The 20,684-nt window shown below is 51.8% G+C and overlaps 1 protein-coding gene across 6 annotated transcripts in view; it reads right to left on the bottom strand.

Annotated features, from left to right (window-relative positions):
• The window catches only part of LOC103189033 (myc box-dependent-interacting protein 1), a 38,338-nt gene extending 21,058 nt beyond the window's left edge, over nt 1-17,280 (bottom strand). For all 6 annotated transcript variants that reach the window (XM_042336255.1, XM_042336257.1, XM_042336258.1 and 3 more), the window contains exons 1-6: nt 17,149-17,280; nt 7,203-7,283; nt 5,717-5,771; nt 4,251-4,345; nt 2,109-2,204; nt 1,267-1,374 (exon numbers count right to left, since the gene is read on the bottom strand). In XM_042336255.1, the coding sequence (XP_042192189.1) occupies nt 1,267-1,374; nt 2,109-2,204; nt 4,251-4,345; nt 5,717-5,771; nt 7,203-7,283; nt 17,149-17,229 (516 nt within the window). In that variant the 5' untranslated portion in view covers nt 17,230-17,280. The remainder of the gene's footprint in view (nt 1-1,266; nt 1,375-2,108; nt 2,205-4,250; nt 4,346-5,716; nt 5,772-7,202; nt 7,284-17,148) is intronic.
• Nucleotides 17,281-20,684: the final 3,404 nt, after the last annotated feature.

The raw sequence follows: 20,684 nt of genomic DNA, 5'->3' as shown, positions 1-20,684 counted from the left end.
CCTTTTGCTGCCTCTCTGTTTCAGCCAGGGTTAGTTGAGTTGTTGTAAATAGAAAAGGCTTGATTAAGTCAGGTTACACGTGCAACAACAAATCCCATTCATGAGCGTGCAGCAAGCAAAAATAGTCGTGAGAGAGAACTGGGGTGGGGGGGGAGGGGAGAAGGAGGGGAGGGGGGGAACGAAAGGGGGGAAGGAGGGGGAGGGAGGAAGGGGGCCAAAAGGAAGGGGGTGGGGGGGGGAAAGAGAAAAAAGAGAGAGGGAAAAATAGCAAAGAGAGAAGAGCGAGAGTGGAGGGAAAATAAACTTAGGTGCCAGGGAACATCACGGTTTCCACAGTTTCTACGTCAGAATAGGTTTCCTTGAATTATCTGCAGCCGTTCTCTAAACAGGACAAAACAAATCGCTTCCCCTTCCGGAATTGCCGGCCTGGATGGCTGCAAGGAATCTTTCTTTTTTCCTCCTCCTGCTCCTCCTCCTCCTCCTTCTCCTCCTCCCGAGAAAAGTGCTGGGAAGCCCTACAACCGGCTCAGCGTTCCCTAGGGCACAAACTCACCCGCTGACCCACCACAGGGTTTAAACCAGCCACCTCTGTCAAGAGGGCAATCGACTTCCAAGAAAGAATACAATGGCAGTAATAATAATAATAATTCTTGCATCTGATACAGCGCCTTATCACGTCTTCCGAGACGTCTCAAAGCGCTTCACTGTAAAGTGTAATGACTGTAAATTTTTGTGGACGAAACACGTCCCACGTACAACCATGGATTCAGTGACCAATTTAGTATTTTTTGGGGGAAGGAATTATTCCCCCCTCGGAAAAGCGATCCGCCAATCGGGTTCCTACTGACTGCTAGGTAAACAGAGGCGTGCGTGGAGCAAGGAAACTTGCCCAACAGTTTCACCCTGCCGGGAATCAAGCCCAAGTTTCTCGCTTACGAGGCAAGTGCTCTAACCGCTGGGCTACAGGCAACGCACAATTATATGGCGCCTTTCACTTCCGGTGGCCACCCTCACAACCAGCCACAAGCAGGACAAGTCCACAAGCTGGAAAATAGCATATTAAAAACTCAACAGAAACAGAAAGATTTACAGAGTCCAGAAAACACAATCCAGCTTCAGCTCTTGAACGTTTCCATTGGAAATCTGACAAGGAATTCATCGCCATCTCGCTTCGTAACTGGATCCTGGACATTTTAAAGTCCTGCCCGTGGAACGCAGTTTGACGGTAACAGTGAGGAGGTGAGGGTTTGAGAATTGGGGATTTACCTTCGCTATCTTGACGTCATCTTTCTTTTTTGAGCTTTGGAGGGACTCATAATGGTGCCTTGCACTGTCGTAATCCACCAGCTTCCTGCCACGTTTAGCAATACGGGTCTGGAATGAGGAAACTATGATCAAACACTGGGAAATTAATAATAATGATGATCCTTACACTTAATCCATAGTATTCACGGCAGGGGGATGTCTCAAAGCACTTCACATGGTTATTATCATATACAACTTCTTCTTGTTTGGCCTGCAAACATTCTTTGCGTCATTTCACCAACAAAAAAAACACACGCAGTTGCTACACTTTACAGTGAATCATCATCATAATAATAATCCTTGCCTTTGCTATAGAGCCTTATCACGTTGTTGAGATGCTTATCACAAAATACTGCTAAGTGGATTGACTGTGTATTTTATGGAAATATAAGTAGATATAAATAATAATATTATTTAAGATGTCTCAAACACCTGATAAGGCCCTACATCAAATGTAAGGATTATTATTATTATTATTATTCACTGTAAAGTATAGGGACTATGTGTTTTGTAAGGTGAACTGAGACACAGGATGTTTGTAGGTCAAACAAGGACAACTTGCATTTATACAGCGCCTTCACATAGGGTAACAGAGATCTTCACAAGTACAGGGTTGGACTGAGAGGGGCAAGAAGGAGGGGATAGAGGGAGAGAGTTGCAGAGGTGATGGGCATAGGAACTCAAGGAACTCAAACCTTGCACAGTCGAGCGTTCCAAGAGGACGACACGTTACAAACAAACAAACAAACAAACAATCAGGGATGACAATCCAAACAGAACCAGGAAAGAAGTTTGGTTCCTACCTTGATATCCGGGAATTGGCCCAGGTAAGTGTCCAGAGTCAGGAGGGCTTGATCCACCAGCTTCTGGTGGTAATCTGTCCAAAGGAGGTCACAGTTCTGTAGGAACAAAAAGCCAAAGCCACTCAATTATACTGTAATAACCTCATATTTTCATACAGAGGCAAATAATTCGCGCATCTCAAAAGCGCTTCACAGGTAACGTCATGAATTGGTAGGCAAATGCAGCAGTCAATTTGAATACAGGATTACACAGAAGCCAACCGAGAAGTGTATTGACCAATTTAACCAGTGGTTTTGCTGACCAGAGCACAGGGGAAATTGCGCCCTGTGAGTGGTAGACGGACGCTTGAACGGACAGACGTGATCTCAGATTTGCAGCGTTCCCCCAAGTTCTTCTTTAGAATGTCAATCTGTAGCCCAAACATGTGGTTGGGGGGTGGTATTCCTTTCCATAACCTTCTGATCCAGAGCAGTGGCAGATGTAAGAGAGGTGAGGGGAGAGGCAAGGGAGTGGCTACCCCTTTAGGTGAATTTACAGCACATTTATCCCCTGCTCCGCCTCTCTCTGCACTGCCTCGCGTCTCGTACAACCTCATGAGAGGCAGACCGGGGAGAGGGGTTGGGTGGGGGGAGGCGAGAGGTACAGGCAATTGCATAGAGTAACAGGCTCTCCCCCCCCCCCACCCACTGATCCTGAGACAAGAGTGCAGCCCACTGAGCTGACCCAACACTGATAGATGGAGAATGTCAGACACTGATTAAAGGAACTTCTAAAACCAAAGAGTGAAGATGTGCAAACAGGGAATGGTGAACATAACATGTAGGAGCAGGAGGAGGCCATTCGGCCCTTCGAGCCTGCCCCGCCATTCAATCATGGCTGATCTTCTAATCTAACTCCAGCTAAATAACCTGACCCTGCCTTATCCCCATATCCCTTCATCCCTTTTGCAATAAGAGATCTATCTATCTCAGTCTTGAATATGTTCAAGGACTGAGCGTCAACAGCCCTTAGGGGTAGCGAGTTCCGTACATTCACCGCCCTTTGAGTGAAGAAGTTCTTCCGAGAGAGCGAAAGAGTGAGGGAAATGAGATTAGAGTAGATGGGTCCGGGGGGGGGGGGGGGGGGAGAGCTAACAGCATAGACAGGATGACCTTCCTTTGCAATCTCTAGATTGTGTAGCAAAACCAACCGAACGTGGGCAGGAAGTATGTAACCAAAACACACAAACATTTTTTTTTAAAAAAAATACAAGTCGCTTGCAAACAAATTCAGTGGTCTGAAGGGAAAGAAAGAGGACAAGTATTATTAATAACAATCCTCGCATTTGATACAGCGCCTTATCACGTCTTCAAGACAACTCAAAGCGCTTCACAGAATATGCTGTAACGTGTCGCGACTGTGTATTTTGTGGGCAATATGCAGCGCTCAATCGCGCACAGCAGTGTCCCGCAAACGGTCGTGGATTGAGTGACCAAAATTATTTTTTTATTTGGAAGGAGGGGGGGTGGGGAAGAGAGGGATTATTACTCCCGGAAAGCAATCCGCCAATCAACTAACAACCAGGTTCCTAGTTACTGCGAGGTAAACAGGGGCGTGTGGAGTAAGGAACTTGCCTACGCTTTCGCTCTGCCCGGGAATCGAACCCAGGTCCTCTCTCACTGGCGCGGCGAGTGCTCTAAAACCATTGCACCGCCGGGCTCCGCAAGTAGACGTTCTACGCAGTGTTGACGAAAGCACTGCAGCGCAGACGGTCATGACACACACACACACAAAATCAAAACTGCACATCTGCAGTTAAAGCTGGTTTGCATTTCAGCACAGCCGCACGCCTCTCGCCGCTTCAGACAGCTTTTGCTTATTCAAGACGCTGAGTGAAAACAGGGGTGGGGGGGGGATGACTCACTGAGCTATCGGGTCGAGTCTGCAGTGCAGCGCAGCACAGCACACCCACCCACGTCTTTGGTTCGATGCCAAGTCAGCTTTTGGAGCCGTTCCCAAGCTCCAGTAATTGACGGGGGCTGCACGCCCATCTTTCACCCAGAGCGACGGCTCTTCTTTTATATAGAGGAGGGGCGGGGGAGGGAAAAGGCAATAACCCGTGTCCCTAGCGAGAAGGAATCAGATACACTGTGAAATCTCACCTCTGCGATAGACGCTACGTCGCCTCTCCCAATCCACTCCGGCTCATAGATCTCCTCCAGGACTTCGGATAGTTTCTTTGTGGCTTCGTGCATAGCTGGAAATCAAGCGATTATAATAGGGGTATTATAAATATTAATAGTAATACAATAATCCTTGCGTTTGATATACTGCCTTATCACGTCTTCGAGATGTCTCAACGCGCTTCACGGGATATACTGTAAAGTGCAGTATATTTTGTGGGCGAAACGCAGCAGCCAATTGCGCAGAGCAGCGTCCCCACAAACAGTTCCGTAAGCGTCTGCCATTGAGTGATTTAATTTTTATTGTTGAAGGGATTATTATCCCTAGAAAAGCGATCCACCAATCGACTAACAACCGGGTAGAGCAAGGAAACTTGCCTAAGGTTTTTCGCCCCGCCCGGGAATCGAACTCAGGTCGCCTCGCAACTCAATGTTTTGAAAATTTGGTTTTACCGATTAGTACAATTTACATTCATGTAAACCGTACTCGCCAATCGGTGCAGCGCCTTTCATGTTGGGAGGACGTCTCGAAGCGCTTGATTAACCAGGCGAACGCAAGGTTCCCTACGTGAAATCTGCGACCAACAAACCACGTAACAACCTGTCCTCTCCCCCCGCTTGGCGGACCCTGGCCTGCCTTATGTCCCCCACCCCGCCTGCCCCATCATTGGCGGTCGGGCCTTCAGCTTTTCTGCCCCATCCTCCGGAACTCCATCCCACATTCCCTTTGCCTCACCCACTCCCGTACCTTCTTCAAGGCCCACCTCAAGATCTTCCTCTTTGACTGTGCCTTCGGCCACCCTTTCCCCCACCCCTCTCGATTCCAACATCAGCTGCACCCAGACAACCTAAACGAACTGACCACCGGCTATTTTTACAGCGCGCTCTGCTATACAATACGTTTACTTCAACCACAGAGACGAGCAGTATCCTCCGTCACTCGCCAACCACTGCCTGGGTGAGTTTCGGTCCTCGTGCCTCCGTAAAAAGCCTCACTCTTCAAATAAGCTTCGCATTCGACACAGCGCTCGTTCACTTCAAAACACCTCAAAGACTGTTTCGCAGGTATTTGCTGTCCATCCCGCAGTCCCTTCGCCTCGCGCCCTCCCTCTCCTCCCTTCCTTCAAGGCACGTCTCAAGACGCTCTTCTTCGACCGCGCCTTCGGTCACCCTCCTACCAACCCTCGCTCGCCCTCCACCCCTCCGGATGCCAACCCCCAGCTCGGGTCCAAATCCTTGACTCTCCGGCATCTTGGGATGTCCTCCCGACGTGAAAGGCGCAATGCGAATAGAATTTGTTGTCGTCGTTGCTGTTTGTTATCCTGTCAAGGATATACCTAGCCCGCAATACACTCACAAATGCTTTCCCACACCCACTACCTGAAAGATAGCACCAAATGCAATATTATTCCATTTGTGCACTGAGCCGCAGTAGAAACAGGTACCTTTCACAGCAGTCAAGTAGGTCCGCAGATCTTTCTGGAGCTTGGATCCTTCAGTCTGCGAGAAGGAAAATTGCACAAATCACAGAACATACAGAAATTTCAGATTAGCTGCTCACAAAATAAAAATACACAGCGAGAAAAACAGAAAAAAAATCACTGCACAGTGCAATGTCGCCAAATCACAGATTTTTTCCATTTCCGCTTTCACGCAACAGTAAAAAGAGAGAGAGAGAGAGAGAGAGACAGAGAGTCCTTTCCCAGATCTTCCATTGTCAGGAAATCCACAGGATGTTCTGCGTTTCCTGCGACTGTAAACTACTGATCCCGGTGGAAATAAAAAAAAAGAGAAAAGTGGAACATTTTTAAACAATTTTGTAAAAATGTGGAGCCCTGTAGCTCAGCGGTTAGAGAGCTCGCCTTGCGACAGACTTGGGTTCGATTCCCGGCAGGGCGAAACCTTGGGACAAATGGGCTCCTGCTGTGCTGTAAATTTCTATGGCTCTGAAAAGGTTGGGGATGCACAGCAAGTGAAAGGAAACCGATAAGGGCAACTACATCCAAGTGGTCTTGCTGTCCGTCATGCTCGAACGCGGGAACAGGGCAAGCAAGACCGCCACAGAGGGTAGACTCTTTTCCGACATTCTGTTGGCAAGCGGGTCACCTCGGAGCTGGTTCAGCTCCTTGACCCCAAGCTGTTTCCCAAGGAATGTCGGAATCGAGTCAACACCCCTTCCCCATCCTGATATCTTATGCTCCTTTTCACGGTGACAAACAACAAGCCCCTCACTTGTAGGTGGACATTCATGTTCATCCTGAGCAATGAACCACTCATACTACTGCAGAGCAGCTCTTTATTCAACTAGGACTGACAGCAGACCCCCAGGACCGCCCACCGGGATGCTTATCGGTGTGCAGTACCAATTCAGCAATCTCTCCATATTTGGGAGAAGGTCGCCTTAGATGTTAAAAGCCGGGAGAGCATTTGCGGATCGACATCGCCTCTCAGTGCAATTGTAAAAATCAGGATAACATAGGAACAGGAGGAGGCCATTCAGCCCCAGGTCTGTTCCAACATTCTATTGGATCACGGCTGCTCTGCACCTCAACTCCAATTACCCGCCTTTACCCCCATATTCCTTGAGACCCCGACCAAACAAACATCTATCCGGCTCAGTCTTAAAAATGTGACTGAATCCAGCATCCGCAGCCTTTTTTTGGGGGAGAGGGAGAGAGTTTCAGATTTCTGCTGACCTTTGTGTGTGAAAAATCCTTCCTGATTTCACTCTTAAATGGCCCAGCTCTAATTTAAAGATTACGCCCCCTTGGCCTGGATCCCCCACCCACCGCTACTTAACACGTGACACGGGCAATGGAGCAGTTATAATGACACAGTACTAACAAAAAGCCTCCAGGCTTTGGATGATCGTTGCAACGTAGACAGGACTGACACCATTGTTACGCAGAGAGTTAGGTTCTCGCCTCTTACCAGCTGTTTGTTGAAGTTCTGAACACAGTGCTCAAACTGTTCATCTTTCGTCTCGTCCGCCTTGCCCAGCTTCTGAAGGACCTGGAAGGTGAAGGAGAGAAAGAGAGAGAGAGAGAGAGAGAGAGAGAAAGAGTGAGCCAGGCCGGGTCTGAAATGTTCCCAGACACGATGACGCTAGCGCCGGACTTGGGATTGGTTTTGGAACGATGTGCGGCCAACATCTGGGTGAGGGTTCAAGCTACGGCGCAAGGGCCTTGAGTAGGGCAAACGGCATCTTTCAACAGCTGTTTAAGTCAGGCGTTCGTGCAACCAAAGCACAGCCCACAGGCCTCGTTGCTTCTGCAACATTGATCGTGTGCATAAGAGGGAGTTCCTCTTTCCCCGTTCGGTTGACCCGCTGACTGTAAGAGAGGAATCAGCACAGTTTTCTGACCCCAGTGTTGGCGATTGGGGGAGAGGGGGGAAGTCTGCTGCGGCTATTTATGAAGAACATTTAATTTTGAGTGAAATCGGGGCCTTTCGCAACACGACGTCTCGACGACACGTGAAGAACAGAATCAACGTCTGATGTTCACCGAACGGATTAATAATAATAATAATAATAGTACTAATCCTTGCATTTGGTACAGCGCCTTATCCCTCGGTTTAGGAGTCAACTTAAATTTCTCCCTGCGTTTGGGATCAAGCCGAATCGTACCACTCAGCGAGGTTTCCGCAACATGATTCCGCGTGGGAGATTGCCATCGGTTGCTCTTCACGCGAGCCCCACCACCCCACCCAAGCCTTTGAAGCGACGCCTCTCTCAGAAACGCTCACGTTGCGGGTATTTTTAGGACCTGATTTGCTGCGTCTCGAGACTCACCATATAGTTTTACAACCCAACGCTGTTTCCTGTGCCTAACCGCGAGCAGCGGTAAACATTCCAGATCTATGAATGGTGCTCTTCACACTGTCTTTCTCTCTCTCTCTCTCTCTCTCTCTGGTATTTGTGCCGTTAGCTTACAGCTGTCTGAGTCATTCATTCCAATACAGTACACACAGTCAGTATTTTCAACATCACAGCTAAAGCAGTGAGGACTGGAGGAACTGGATGCTTCTGAACACCGCGTCCTCAGAAACCCCCACACAATTCAGTGGAACAGCAGCGAATCATCATCCCGTCATCCCTCCATCCCCACCCACACCCGCACAGAGGTCTCAGTACGTTTAGCAGAAGGTAGCAAAGTGATGCCAAGCAGAGTTAATAATAATAATAATAATATAATAATAATAATAATAATAATATTAGCCGAAGTCTCCTGAGATTGAGGGAACCTTCAGAGGGCAGAGACCAGCTTCAAGGTGACCTTGGTTTGCAACCAGGTGAATGGTAGATAGTATTAATCCTCGTATGTGATTATAGCACCTTATCCCATCGTCGAGACGTCTCAAAGCGCTTCTCTCACAGGATACACTGTAGAGTGGATTGACTGTGCATTTTGCGGGCGAAAGACGGCAGCCAATTGCGTACAGCAGCGTCCCCACAAACAGTCGTGGATCGAGTGACCCCATTTATTTTGAATAAATCTAACTTTTTTTTTTAAAAGAGCTGCAGGTGAAGCTCAGATGGAGGGCCGCTGCCCACAGTGCAGGAAACAGCGAGCTTTTTTTTTTGTCGGGAGGGGACGGGGGGGGAAGGGGGAAGGAGAAACGGGCAAAAAGATAAATAAAGCGGCGGTTCGGCGGCACGAAGCCGGTTTCCGAAGCTCCGGGCAAAAGGAGGTGAGGAGTTCCCACCCGAGAGATACAGGAGCGCGTTTAACTCCTCATCCTAACCCTAACCACCGCAACAAGATTGCACGGTAGCACCAACAAGACCTTCCTTTGCTCTGAAATAAATAGAGAGAGAGATTGCCTATATACCAAGCCATCCCTCCCTCGGTCTGCGAGCAACGAGAGAGAGAGAGAGAGAGAGAGAGAGAGAGAGAGACACAGGAAGCGCAGCTCTCTATCACGCACATTCCACTCCAACCTCAAACCTAAATACAGATTCAGTCCGTCCCGTCCCCCCAGTGCCTTCAAACAAGATCCGCAGTCAGCGGAAAAAAAAATCACTTCACAACGTAGCCCTTAACCCCATGAGGATCCGAGCAACGGCCTCGAAGGATTGTTCTCCAAATACTGACCCTTGCATTCGGCCCCGCGCCGCTGAGGTGTCTCCCGCGCGCTTCGCGTGAATATACTGCAAAGTGGAGTGACTGCGTGCCTCGCGGGCGAAACGCGGCAGCCGTTGGGGCGCAGCAGCGTCCCCGCGCAAACAGTCGCGGATCGAGTAAGAAAGGGATCATTTCCTTTGTTCCCTCGGAAAGGGATCCGCCAATCGACTAACAACCAGGGTTACCGCTTACTGCTCGATAACCAGAGGCGGGTGGAGTAAGGAAACTTGCCTAAGCTTTCGCACCCCCCCCCCTCTCTCTCCCCCTCTCTCTCTCTCTCTCCGCCTCTCCTCCCGACCGCTGCAATGCCTCACAAACGACCCGGATAACCCGAGAGAGAGAGAGAGAGAGAGATCTATTCTATACGAAAGGCGCTACTCAAGGGCAACCGGTTGGATTAAATCCACCCAGATCTGCCTTCCCCTGTCACTCCCTTGGAAATCAGCCGCTCACGTTCACTATGCTCTGTGTAAATGGTCCCGTTAACCATCCATCTCTCTTCCGAGCCACAGTCTTCGCCCTCGGGCTCGACAACCGTGGCCGAATTTCCCACATTTCCGAGTCCCACGGTTTGATCTCGCGTCGTCGTCGTCGTCGAGCAGCGCACACCAACCTCACGCCTCGTTTACAATTCAGCTCTGGCCCACGTTCCTCTTTTCATGACCCAACTCTCACGCAAAAGTAAAAGCACGAGAGAATTCACGCTCCACCGTAGCGCGGCAACAATCGTGATAATCCTTGCACTTGAGTTGGACCCCCACCTCCACGTGCTAGAGTCGAATCTCCGGCGAAAACAGGCCGACACGGTGGTTAGGTTACAACGGCGGCATTTTTTTTTGGGGGGGGGGGGGGGGGTGAAAACAAGACGTGCGGCACTTACAATGGTGATTTCAAGGAAACGGCTTGTTTCGCAGCGCACAAGAATTGTGCCGGAACGGAGGAATACGGACATCCGCAGCCCAGAAGGAGGCCGTTCGGCCCCTTGAGTCCACGCTCGCTCAGAGCAAGGAGACGACCGCAGGCTCACGTTATCCCCATATCCACCCCGTCAAACCTCTCGCTCAAATCAGTCCGCGTCCCCCTCGAAAGCCGCAATGGATTCCGTCTCCACCATTCCCGTCAGCACGGTTTCCCACATCCCAACCAACCTCTTGGGTTAAAAAGAAAAAAATATATATCCTTCTCAGTTCTCCTTTCGCTGTTCTTGTGGCTTCCTTAGAACTCCGTCTCCGTCCCCGCTGACTACCACGTGTACCCCGTCAAAACCCCTCATGAAGTTGCACCGTATATTCTGTGAAGCGCTTCGAGACATCTGATCACGATAAGGCTATACATCAAACGCGAGTATCATTAGTGTTATTATTGTTGTTGTAATATCGTTCCCTGATGCGCGGTACCCACATACCGGACGCGCTACTCCAGTCACATTCTAACCAATCATTCATCACGAACTTAGCATTTTTCCTTTCGTCAGAAGATACTCGTTCGTACACTTTCCCCCTTTGCCGCCCACCCCTCGCTCGGCTGTTTGCAGACCACGCACCCGGCCGGGCAGCGAGAGGTGTTAGTGAAAGAACGCCCACGCAGAGCAAAGCGAGCGCACTTCATTTGCAGAAGTCACCGGTCACACGGGATTCGACGCACTCGGGACACGTTAAAAGGTTGTGAACTTCTACAAAGCGCAGTTTACCAATTTACCCTCCAGGTCGCTCACTTCATGGCAGTTTGCGGGACATTGCCGGGTGCACGTTGGCTGCTGCCTTCGCCTGCAAATTCACAGTCACTATACTTTACACTAAACTCCCACATTGATATCACAGGCGATGTATCAAAGGCAACAACTTGCATTTATATAGTGCCTTTCACATCAGGAAGATGCCTCAAAGCACTTCATAAAATGTAGTGTAGTGGCTGTATTTTGTACCAATTTGAGCACAACCACAATAATAATCTTTGCATTCGATATAGAGCCTCATCACATCTTCGAGACATCTCAAACCACTTCACCGAATATACTGTAAAGCGAATCGACTGTGTATCTCGTGGGCGAAACGCGCGGCAGCCGATTTTGCGCACAGCGGCGTCCCCCGCAAACAGCCGTGGATTGAGTGACCAAAATTTGGTCATTTGATTTCGTTTATCAATGCCCCACAAACAGCCGTAAAGCGAATGATCGATGTACCTACTCTGCGCAAAGCAGCAGTTAGCGTGAGGAGCAATGTCCAGGAGAGTTTGGCATTTTAAAGGCGACATTAGATGATTTTTTGAAGGCGGAAGGCAGAATTCAGAGAATACGGGAGATGGGGAGAGATGGAATCTCTACCAGATGGACTTTCCCATTGCTGCACGTTCCCCACGTGCGTTCCAGTTTAAGTGCCAACAGGAAAACAGGATCCCAATGTGCAGTCGCTGCTCTCTGGAACTGGAAGAACACATTCCATTAATTAGCTCAAATTCTTTCCGATGTTCAGTTGGATGAAGTGCGCAGATTTTTTTAGGTCTTATTCCCAATGGATTAGCCAATTCAACGTAGTGCTATATACCTCAGCGAAATGCACGAACCTGCCTTTACTCACATTTACCCACTGTACCATTAGCTCAGAGCTTAATAGCCTTCAACGTCAAGTCACCATAACTGCACTTGCATCAGTATCAGTTCATTTGATTTAGCGCCTTATCACGTCTTTGAGATGCCTCAAAAGCGCTTCACAGGATGTACTGTCAAGTGAATTGACTGTATATTTTGTGGGACGAAAAGCAGCAGCCATTTGCGCGCAGCAGCGTCCCCGCAAACAGTCGTGGATTGCAGTGACCAAATTATTATTTATTCATTTGTTCACTTTACAGTACATTCTGTGAAGCCCTTTGACGTGTCCTGAAGACGTGATAAGGCGTTAAATTAAACGCAAGGATTATTATTTATTTGGAAGGGATTATTAACCCCGGAAAAGCCATCCGCCAACAGACTAACAACTGGGTTTCCTACGTACTGCTAAGTAAACAGAGGCGTGTGGAGTAAGGAAACTTGCCAACATTTCACCTTGCCGGGAATCAAACGCAGGTCCTTTTGCTTACGAGGCAAGTGCTCTGACCACTAAGCTGCAGGACTCCGCATATCCCATACGTATGCGTCTCAGCGAAAGGCACGACCGAACCTGCCTTTAATCACATCTACCCACTGAGCATCGGCTCAGCCCTTAATAACCTTCCATGTTAAGTCACCACAGCTGCACTATCAGTATGAATCCTGCCTCGAGCCACCGGCACTGACCCTGGGCCGGCCCGGGGACACCCCAGGACGCTCGGCAACTGCTCCGAGTTGCAGCAATGCCCGAGCCTGGGCGTGAAAGAGTAAGAGCGCCGCACTGCTCGGGAAACGTACGCTTAGACCAAGCACAGCTTGTTGTTGACCGGTAGTTCTGGCAGCTGCTTTCGCTCCTGCAATGCACTGAGAAACTGACTCACAGCAGTGCTGAGCTCAGCCGCACTGACAATGCCCTCCAGAAATCTTCCGCGTACACGTGGGCACCAGCGGTTAAGCCGTGGAGTATCACAGCGCGGCAGCGGGCCGCTCGGCCCGTCCATCGTCATTTTCAACCCACGACTGTTTGTGGGACATTGCTGTGCGCAATTGGCTGCCGCGTTCGCCCACAAATACACAGTCAATTCACTTTACAGTGTGTTCTGTGAAGCGCTTTGGGACGTCCTCCCGACGTGAAAAGCGCTATATCAAATGCAAGGATTATTATTATTATTAGTATTATTATCTATCTGGGATTTCCATGAGCCAAGGCTTGGGGACCCCCGGAGCGTTGCGCTGGGAGTCCGTGAACAGTTAAATCCGCATAGTTTGCCATCGCTGCCGCTGTCCGGCAAGGACCGCTCCACCCGGCGGGGTTTGGCTCGCAGGGTTAACGGGAGGCGGAGTGGGAGGATTCCCTGTCCCGTCCACCCCCCCCCCCCCCACCCAGTGACTGGTCAAAAGGACGGGACGAGAGGGAACGGGTCCAGGGACGCAGAGGGTCAATTTAGCACCAAAGGAGAAGCATTTATTGCGATGGGAGCAATGAACAGCTGGAAAGAGGTTACTGGGAAGGTTTGTACGAGGCCAGGAAACGGGATTAATTAAGGAAGCAGCTTGATCCGATGGGAAGAAGATAGGGGGAGGAGGGACACGGGAAAGGGGGAAGGGGGGGAGAGAAGGAGAATTAAGTCAAGCGAGAGTCCGGTTCACTCGAACCTCACCTCACTTGCGATCTGAAGAGAGGGAACCGATACCGCACTGCGACCGGCGGGAAAAAAAAAAGGGGGAAGTTGGAGCCGCAAGTGACACCGCGAGAAAAATAGACGGGTTGTGAAATCGCGTCCGTGTGGTATTGCCTCGCGATGCTTCAGCCCAGGCGGCTGATTTACAGCCACACACACACGCACCACCCACCCACGGGCACACGCGCCCGCGCGCGCGGGCGAGCGCACTCCCAACAGTCTGCACCGCTCATCATAATAATAATAACATGCGACATCGTGCCGCAAAGCGGACCGACTGTGGGTGGGCGGAACGCGGCAGCAACGGCGGCGGCGGCGGCGACGTCCCGCAAAGCCGCCGCGAACGGCGCGACCGAGCGGTTATGTTTTTCTCGAGGGATTGTTACCCCCCACCCACACCGGAAAGCGAGCCGCCAAACGGAGGCGAGTGGAGCCAGGAAACCCGCCGAAGGTGTCCCCCCCCCCGCCCCCCACCCCGCCGCCCCCCTTTTTGTTTGTGGGACACTGCTGTGCGCAATTGGCTGCCGCGTTCGCCCACAAATATACAGTCAATTCACTTTACAGTGTGTTCTGTGAAGCGCTTTGGGACGTCCTCCCGACGTGAAAAGCGCTATATCAAATGCGAGGATTATTATTATTATTATTATTATTATTTACCCCTAGCCCGGGAATCGAACCCGGGTCCTCGCGCTTTACGAGGCGAGCGCTCCGACCGCCGCGCTACGGCGAGCGGCCGCTCTCCACCCGCTGGTTAAGTCCGCCGGCAATTACAGTCACCGCCCGCCTCCGCCATGGCCCGGGAAGCGCTCTAGAGACCACCCGCCCGCCCGCCCGGACCCCCCAAAGCTGACGATTATTCACGACGCTTATTTCTCCCGTCGACTTAAAAGACGATTCGGTTGCGTCGCGCGGCGATTTTTCCGGTCCTCCCTTTCCCCCCCTTTTTGACTGCGCCGTTTTGTCGTGGATTCTATTTCGCTTTCCCGCCGATGGTAACGCCGATCGTTTTCTGCCCTTTTTATTTTTTTTTCTGTGTGTGTGTGTGTGTGTGCGGCGTATTCATTACGAGTGAACGCCCCCCCCCCACCCCCACCCCCCGATCGAACGATAACCCGATCGAACTCTCCGGAGGAACAATAAGTGCGTCGTCTTAAGAGCTCCGACGCTCTGCGAACGATTGAAGATGGTGCGAAAAAAAAAATGTGGTTTTATAGAGGTGGGGGGGACGGGGGGGACGGGGGAGACGGGGGAGACGAGGGTACCCCCCCCCACCCCCCCCGGCTCCGTGCGCGTGTTCTCCGCCGCGGGCCGTATCCGCGCGAAGCTCCATGGCCGCGTGTCTATGCCATGTGCTCCGCGTCTGAGCCGCGCGCGTCTGCGCGCTGGGCTGTGCGTGTGTGTGTGTGTGTGTGTGTGTGTGCGTGTGTGTGCGCTGGGCTGTGTGCGTGTGTGTGCACGTGTGCTGGGCTGTGTGCGTGTGTGTGTGTGTGTGCGTGTGTGTGCGTGTGTGTGCATGTGTGTGCGCTGGGCTGTGTGCGTGTGTGTGCACGTGTGCTGGGCTGTGTGCGTGTGTGTGTGTGTGTGCGTGTGTGTGCGTGTGTGTGCGCTGGGCTGTGTGTGCGTGTGCGTGTGCTCGGTGCTCTGTGTCTGGGCTCTTCGCTGTGTCTGCGTGTCGGACCCCCGCCTGAGCTGCGGGTCTGTGCGGAGCTCTGTATCGTGTGCGGAGCTCTGTGTCGTGTGTGGAGCTCTGTGTCGTGTGCGGAGCTCTGTGTCGTGTGTGGAGCTCTGTGTCGTGTGCGGAGCTCTGTGTCGTGTGCGGAGCTCTGTGTCGTGTGCGGAGCTCTGTGTCGTGTGCGGAGCTCTGTGTCGTGTGCGGAGCTCCGGCAATGTGTGTGTGTGTCAGTGTGTGTGACGGTGTGTGTGTGAGGGTGTGTGTGTGTGTCTGTGTCAATGTGTCTGTGTTCTGTCAGTGTGTGTGTGACGGTGTGTGAGAGTGTCTGTGGGTGGTGTGTGTGACGGTGTGTGTGTGGGGGGGTGTGAGGATGTGTGTGTGTGTGTGTGACGGTGTGTGTGACGGTGTGTGTGTGTGACGGTGTGTGTGTCGTTGTGTGTGTGTGTGTGTCGGTGTTTGTGTGTGTGACGGTGTGTGTGTGTGTGTGACGGTGTGAGTGACGGTGTGTGTGTGTGACGGTGTGTGTGTGTGTGTGACGGTGTGTGTGTGTGTGTGACGGTGTGTGTGTCGTTGTGTGTGTGTGTGTGTCGGTGTGTGTGTGTCGTGTGTGTGTGTGTGTGACGGTGTGTGTGTGTGTGTGACGGTGTGTGTGACGGTGTGTGTGTGTGACGGTGTGTGTGTGTGTGTGTGACGGTGTGTGTGACGGTGTGTGTGTGTGACGGTGTGTGTGTGTGTGTGTGTGACGGTGTGTGTGACGGTGTGTGTGTGTGTGTGTGTGACAGTGTGTGTGACGGTGTGTGTGACTGTGTGTGTGAGTGTGTGTGACGGTGTGTGTGTGTGTGTGTGTGTGTGTGTGTGTGTGTGTGTGACGGTGTGTGTGTGTGTGTGTGTGTGTGTGACGGTGTGTGTGTGTGTGTGTGACGGTGTGTGTGTGTGTGACTGTGTGTGTGTGTGACGGTGTGTGTGACGGTGTGTGTGACTGTGTGTGTGTGTGTGTGACTGTGTGTGTGTGTGTGTGTGTGTGTGTGTGACGGTGTGTGTGTGACGGTGTGTGACGGTGTGTGTGTGTGTGTGTGACGGTGTGTGACGGTGTGTGTGTGTGTGTGACGGTGTGTGTGTGTGTGTGTGTGTGTGTGACGGTGTGTGTGTGTGTGTGTGTGTGTGTGACGGTGTGTGTGTGTGTGTGTGTGGTGTGACGGTGTGTGTGTGTGTGTGTGTGTGTGACGGTGTGTGTGTGTGTGTGTGTGTGACGGTGTGTGTGTGTGTGTGTGTGTGACGGTGTGTGTGTGTGTCGGTGTGTGTGACGGTGTGTGTGTGTGTGTGTGTGTGTGACGGTGTGTGTGTGTGTGTGTGACGGTGGGTGTGACGGTGTGTGTGTGTGTGTGTGTGACGGTGTGTGAGAGTGTCTGTGGGTGGTGTGTGTGACGGTGTGTGTGTGTGTGTGTGTGTGTGACGGTGTGGGTGTGTGTGTGTGTGTGTGACGGTGTGTGTGTGTGTGTGTGTGTGACGGTGTGTGTGTGTGTGTGTGTGTGACGGTGTGTGTGTGGTGTGTGTGTGTGACGGCTGTGTGTGTGTGTGTGTGTGTGACGGTGTGTGTGTGTGTGTGTGTGTGTGACCGGGTGTGTGTGTGTGTGTGTGTGTGTGTGTGTGTGACGGTGGTGGTGTGTGTGACGGTGTGTGTGTGTGTGTGTGTGTGTGACGGGTGTGTGTGTGTGTGTGACGGGTGTGTGTGTGACGGTGTGGTGTGTGACGGTGTGTGTGACGGTGTGTGTGAGGCCCTGAGGGCCTCTCTCTCTCTCTCTCTCTCTCTCACCTTTTCCTGCGCGCGGTTGATCTTCTTCTGCATGTTTTTGGCGATGAAACCCGCGCTCACCCCCTTCCCCGCCTCCGCCATCTTACCTCACCCCCACCCCCACCCCCTCACACACACCCTCACACACACCCTCACACACACCCTCACACACACCCCACCCCCCAACCCCTCACACACACCCTCACACACACCCCACCCCACCCCCTCACACACACCCTCACACACACCCCCACCCCCTCACACACACCCTCACACACACCCTCACACACACCCTCACACACACACCCACACACACACACACACCCTCACCCCCACCCCCACCCCCTCACACACACCCTCACACAGACCCTCACACACACCCTCACACACACACCCACACACACACACACACACACACCCTCACACACACTGACACACAGACCCACACACCCCCACACACAGACCCTCACACACACCCTCACACACACCCACACACACACCCTCACACACACCCTCACACACACACTGACACACAGACCCTCACACACACCCTCACACAGACCCACCCACACACACACACACAGACCCCCACACACACACTGACACCGACACACCCACACACCCCCTCACACACACACACCCACACACAGACCCTCACACAGACCGTCACACACTGACTGACGGAACCGACAACACTGACAGCGCCACCGAGACTGCGGCAGCCCGACTTAAAGGGGAGGTGCGCTTAAAGGGGAGGTGCGTTTAAAGGGGAGGGGTGTTTAAAGGGACCTGCTTAAAGGGGAGGTGTGTTTAAAGGGTCCTGCTTGAAGGGGAGGCGTATTTAAAGGGGAGGGGTATTTAAAAGCACCTGCTTAAAGGGGAGGTGCGTGTAAAGGGGCGGTGTATTTCAAGGGGAGGGGTGTTTAAAGGGACCTGCTTAAAGGGGAGGTGTGTTTAAAGGGGAGGGGTGTTTAAAAGGACCTGCTTAAAGGGGAGGTGCGTGTAAAGGGGCGGTGTATTTCAAGGGGAGGGGTGTTTAAAGGGACCTGCTTAAAGGGGAGGTGTGTTTAAAGGGGAGGGGTGTTTAAAGGGACCTGCTTAAAGGGGAAGGGCTCCAAGCAAAGCAAGTTTGCTTCCAAGAAAACGTGTATTTTTATATATAAAAAAAGTCTGCTTAAAGGGGAGGGGCGGTTATAAGGGGAGGCGGTGCTTCAGCTCGGTTTGCTTAAAGGGGGGGGCGGGGGGGGAAATAAATTAAAGGGGCGTGTTTGAAGGGGACGGGCGTTTCGCCCGCAACACACGCAGTCACTACACTTTTAACGGCGTATCCGGTGAAGCGCTTTGCGACGCGATGAGGCGCTGCATCGAATGCGAGGATTATTATTATTATTATTTCATTATTATTGTCTGCTTGAAGGGGGGAGGGCTTCAAGAGGGTTTGCTTCGAGGAAAACATATTCAAAGGGGGTTGGGCTTCAAAGTGGGGGGGAGGGGATAGTGTTTAAAGTGGGGGAGGGGGTGGGCTTTAAAGGAGAACCCTAATGAGGCGGTGCTTCGAGAGGGTTTGCTTAAAAGGAAATGCTTAAAGGGGAAGCGCTTCTTGACCACACTTTCGATCGTCTTTTCCCTGTCCCGTTCCCGCACCCCCCCACCACCACCTCCCAACCTCTTTAGCTCCCCGGCACCCCTTCACCCTGGAGAACGAGACGTTAACCCAAAGTGCAAAATGCCAACCGCCTGTTCGAGTGGATGTTACAGGTGCTATTCGAAAAGAGAAGGGAGTCTCTCTCTCTCTCTCTCTCTCAGTGTCCTGGTCGACAATCCCACCACCCCCTCTCCACCACCCACCCCAAATAAACGCGGTCGCTCATGGTTGTCCTGCAGCTCAGTGGTAAGAGCACTCGCCTCACAAGCGAGAGACCCGGGTTCGAGTCCCGGCAGTTCGAAACCTTGGGCAAGTCTCCTTACTCCACAAGCCTTCAAAAAATAACAATAAAATTGGTCACTTCAATCCACGGCTGTTTGTGGGGACGCTGCTGTGTGCAATTGGCTGTCGGTTTCGCCCACAAATATACAGTCACTTCACTTTACAGTATATTCTGTGAAGCGCTTTGAGACGTCGAGAAGACGTGAAAAAGCGCTATATCAAATACAAGGGTTATTATTTTCCAGCGCCTTGGGATGTCCTCCCGACGCGAAAGGCGCCGTACAAATGTAATTTTGTTGCTGTTGTTGTTGTTGTTTGTGGGGGACGCTGCTGTGCGCAGACTGGAGGCCGCGTTTCGCCCGCACAGCACACGGTCAATCCGCTTTACAGCGATATCCCGTGAGGCGCTTTGAGACGTCTCACAACGACGTGACAAGGTGCTGCGTCAAAGGCGAGGATTACTATTGCTATTAGGTGCTCAGTCGACGCTCTGAGACGTCCTCCCAAGGTGAAAGGCGCCGTATCGATGGGAATTATGCTCAGCTGGATGCCAGCCAAAGCTCCTCAACCCCATGCCCCTGCCCGATGTTTGGAAGAAATGAACTGCTTTCTCTGCTAATGCTTTCGAGCTGCCCGGTCAGCGAATACAGAGCATATCCATTGCAGGCGGAGGGACTCACATCAATCGATGCTGTCGGGTGATCAGCAACTCAACCGTGGCCTTCCAAAGGCGCAGGACAAGCAGCAACGTGCCCGGGTTTGACTTAATGGGCATACAAGCACTTCAATGACTGCAGCTGTTGCTCAGAGAATAGCCAACAGAGGCAGAGCTAACTCAAGCTAACTCGGTAAAGTCAGTGCACGTCAACCGCACGTCAACGCCGATAACAAAAACAACAACAATAATCCCAATTGGTCACTCAATCTACGACTGTTTGCGACTGTCCTCCCATCGCAACATCAAGCGGTTTCTTTTAACGAGTCCCAGCAAACCGGCCACAACCGCACTGCCTGGAAACCCCCGCTTTCCAGTCATTTAAAAAATATTTGGTTGCTCAGTTCCACGACTGCTTGTGGGGGACACTGTTGTTCGCAATTGGCTGCCGCAACACACACAGTCAATTCACTTTGCGGTTTATCCTGTGAAGCTCTTCGGGACGTCTCGACGACATGATGAGGTGCTATATCAAATGCAAGGATTATTATTATTATTATGAATTACCCTCTGAGTAAAGACTCCCTTCCCTTTTACCCACAGGGTCGCGGGATCCTTGATGTCTGCCTGGAGATACAAGCACAGACGGGGATCTCGGTTTAACGGCGGAGGAAGGCGCCTTCGACGATGCGACGCTCCCACCTTCAACTCCAGCGCCGTAAGAGAGAAAGAGGCAGCAACACCGGGTCCGATGGCCTCGTGAGGTTAAGGACACTTCCCGGGACCAGAACCTGGCGGAGCTGCTCGAGTTCACAAGGAAAACTCGAGAGAGCTCGTTTCCATTCTCGTCCGTGCGAAGCACAGCGTGAGCGTATTTTAGTTCCGCTGAGCACATGGTGCAACCCTACTCCCGCCACCCCCCCCCCCACCCCCCACCCACACTCACCACCCCCACTTCACAGCCGACTCATATCA

Source organism: Callorhinchus milii, unplaced genomic scaffold, assembly GCF_018977255.1.
Source record: "Callorhinchus milii isolate IMCB2004 unplaced genomic scaffold, IMCB_Cmil_1.0 Scaffold6, whole genome shotgun sequence".
Classification (NCBI taxonomy): domain Eukaryota; kingdom Metazoa; phylum Chordata; class Chondrichthyes; order Chimaeriformes; family Callorhinchidae; genus Callorhinchus; species Callorhinchus milii.
This window is presented reverse-complemented; position numbering and strand designations above follow the sequence as displayed.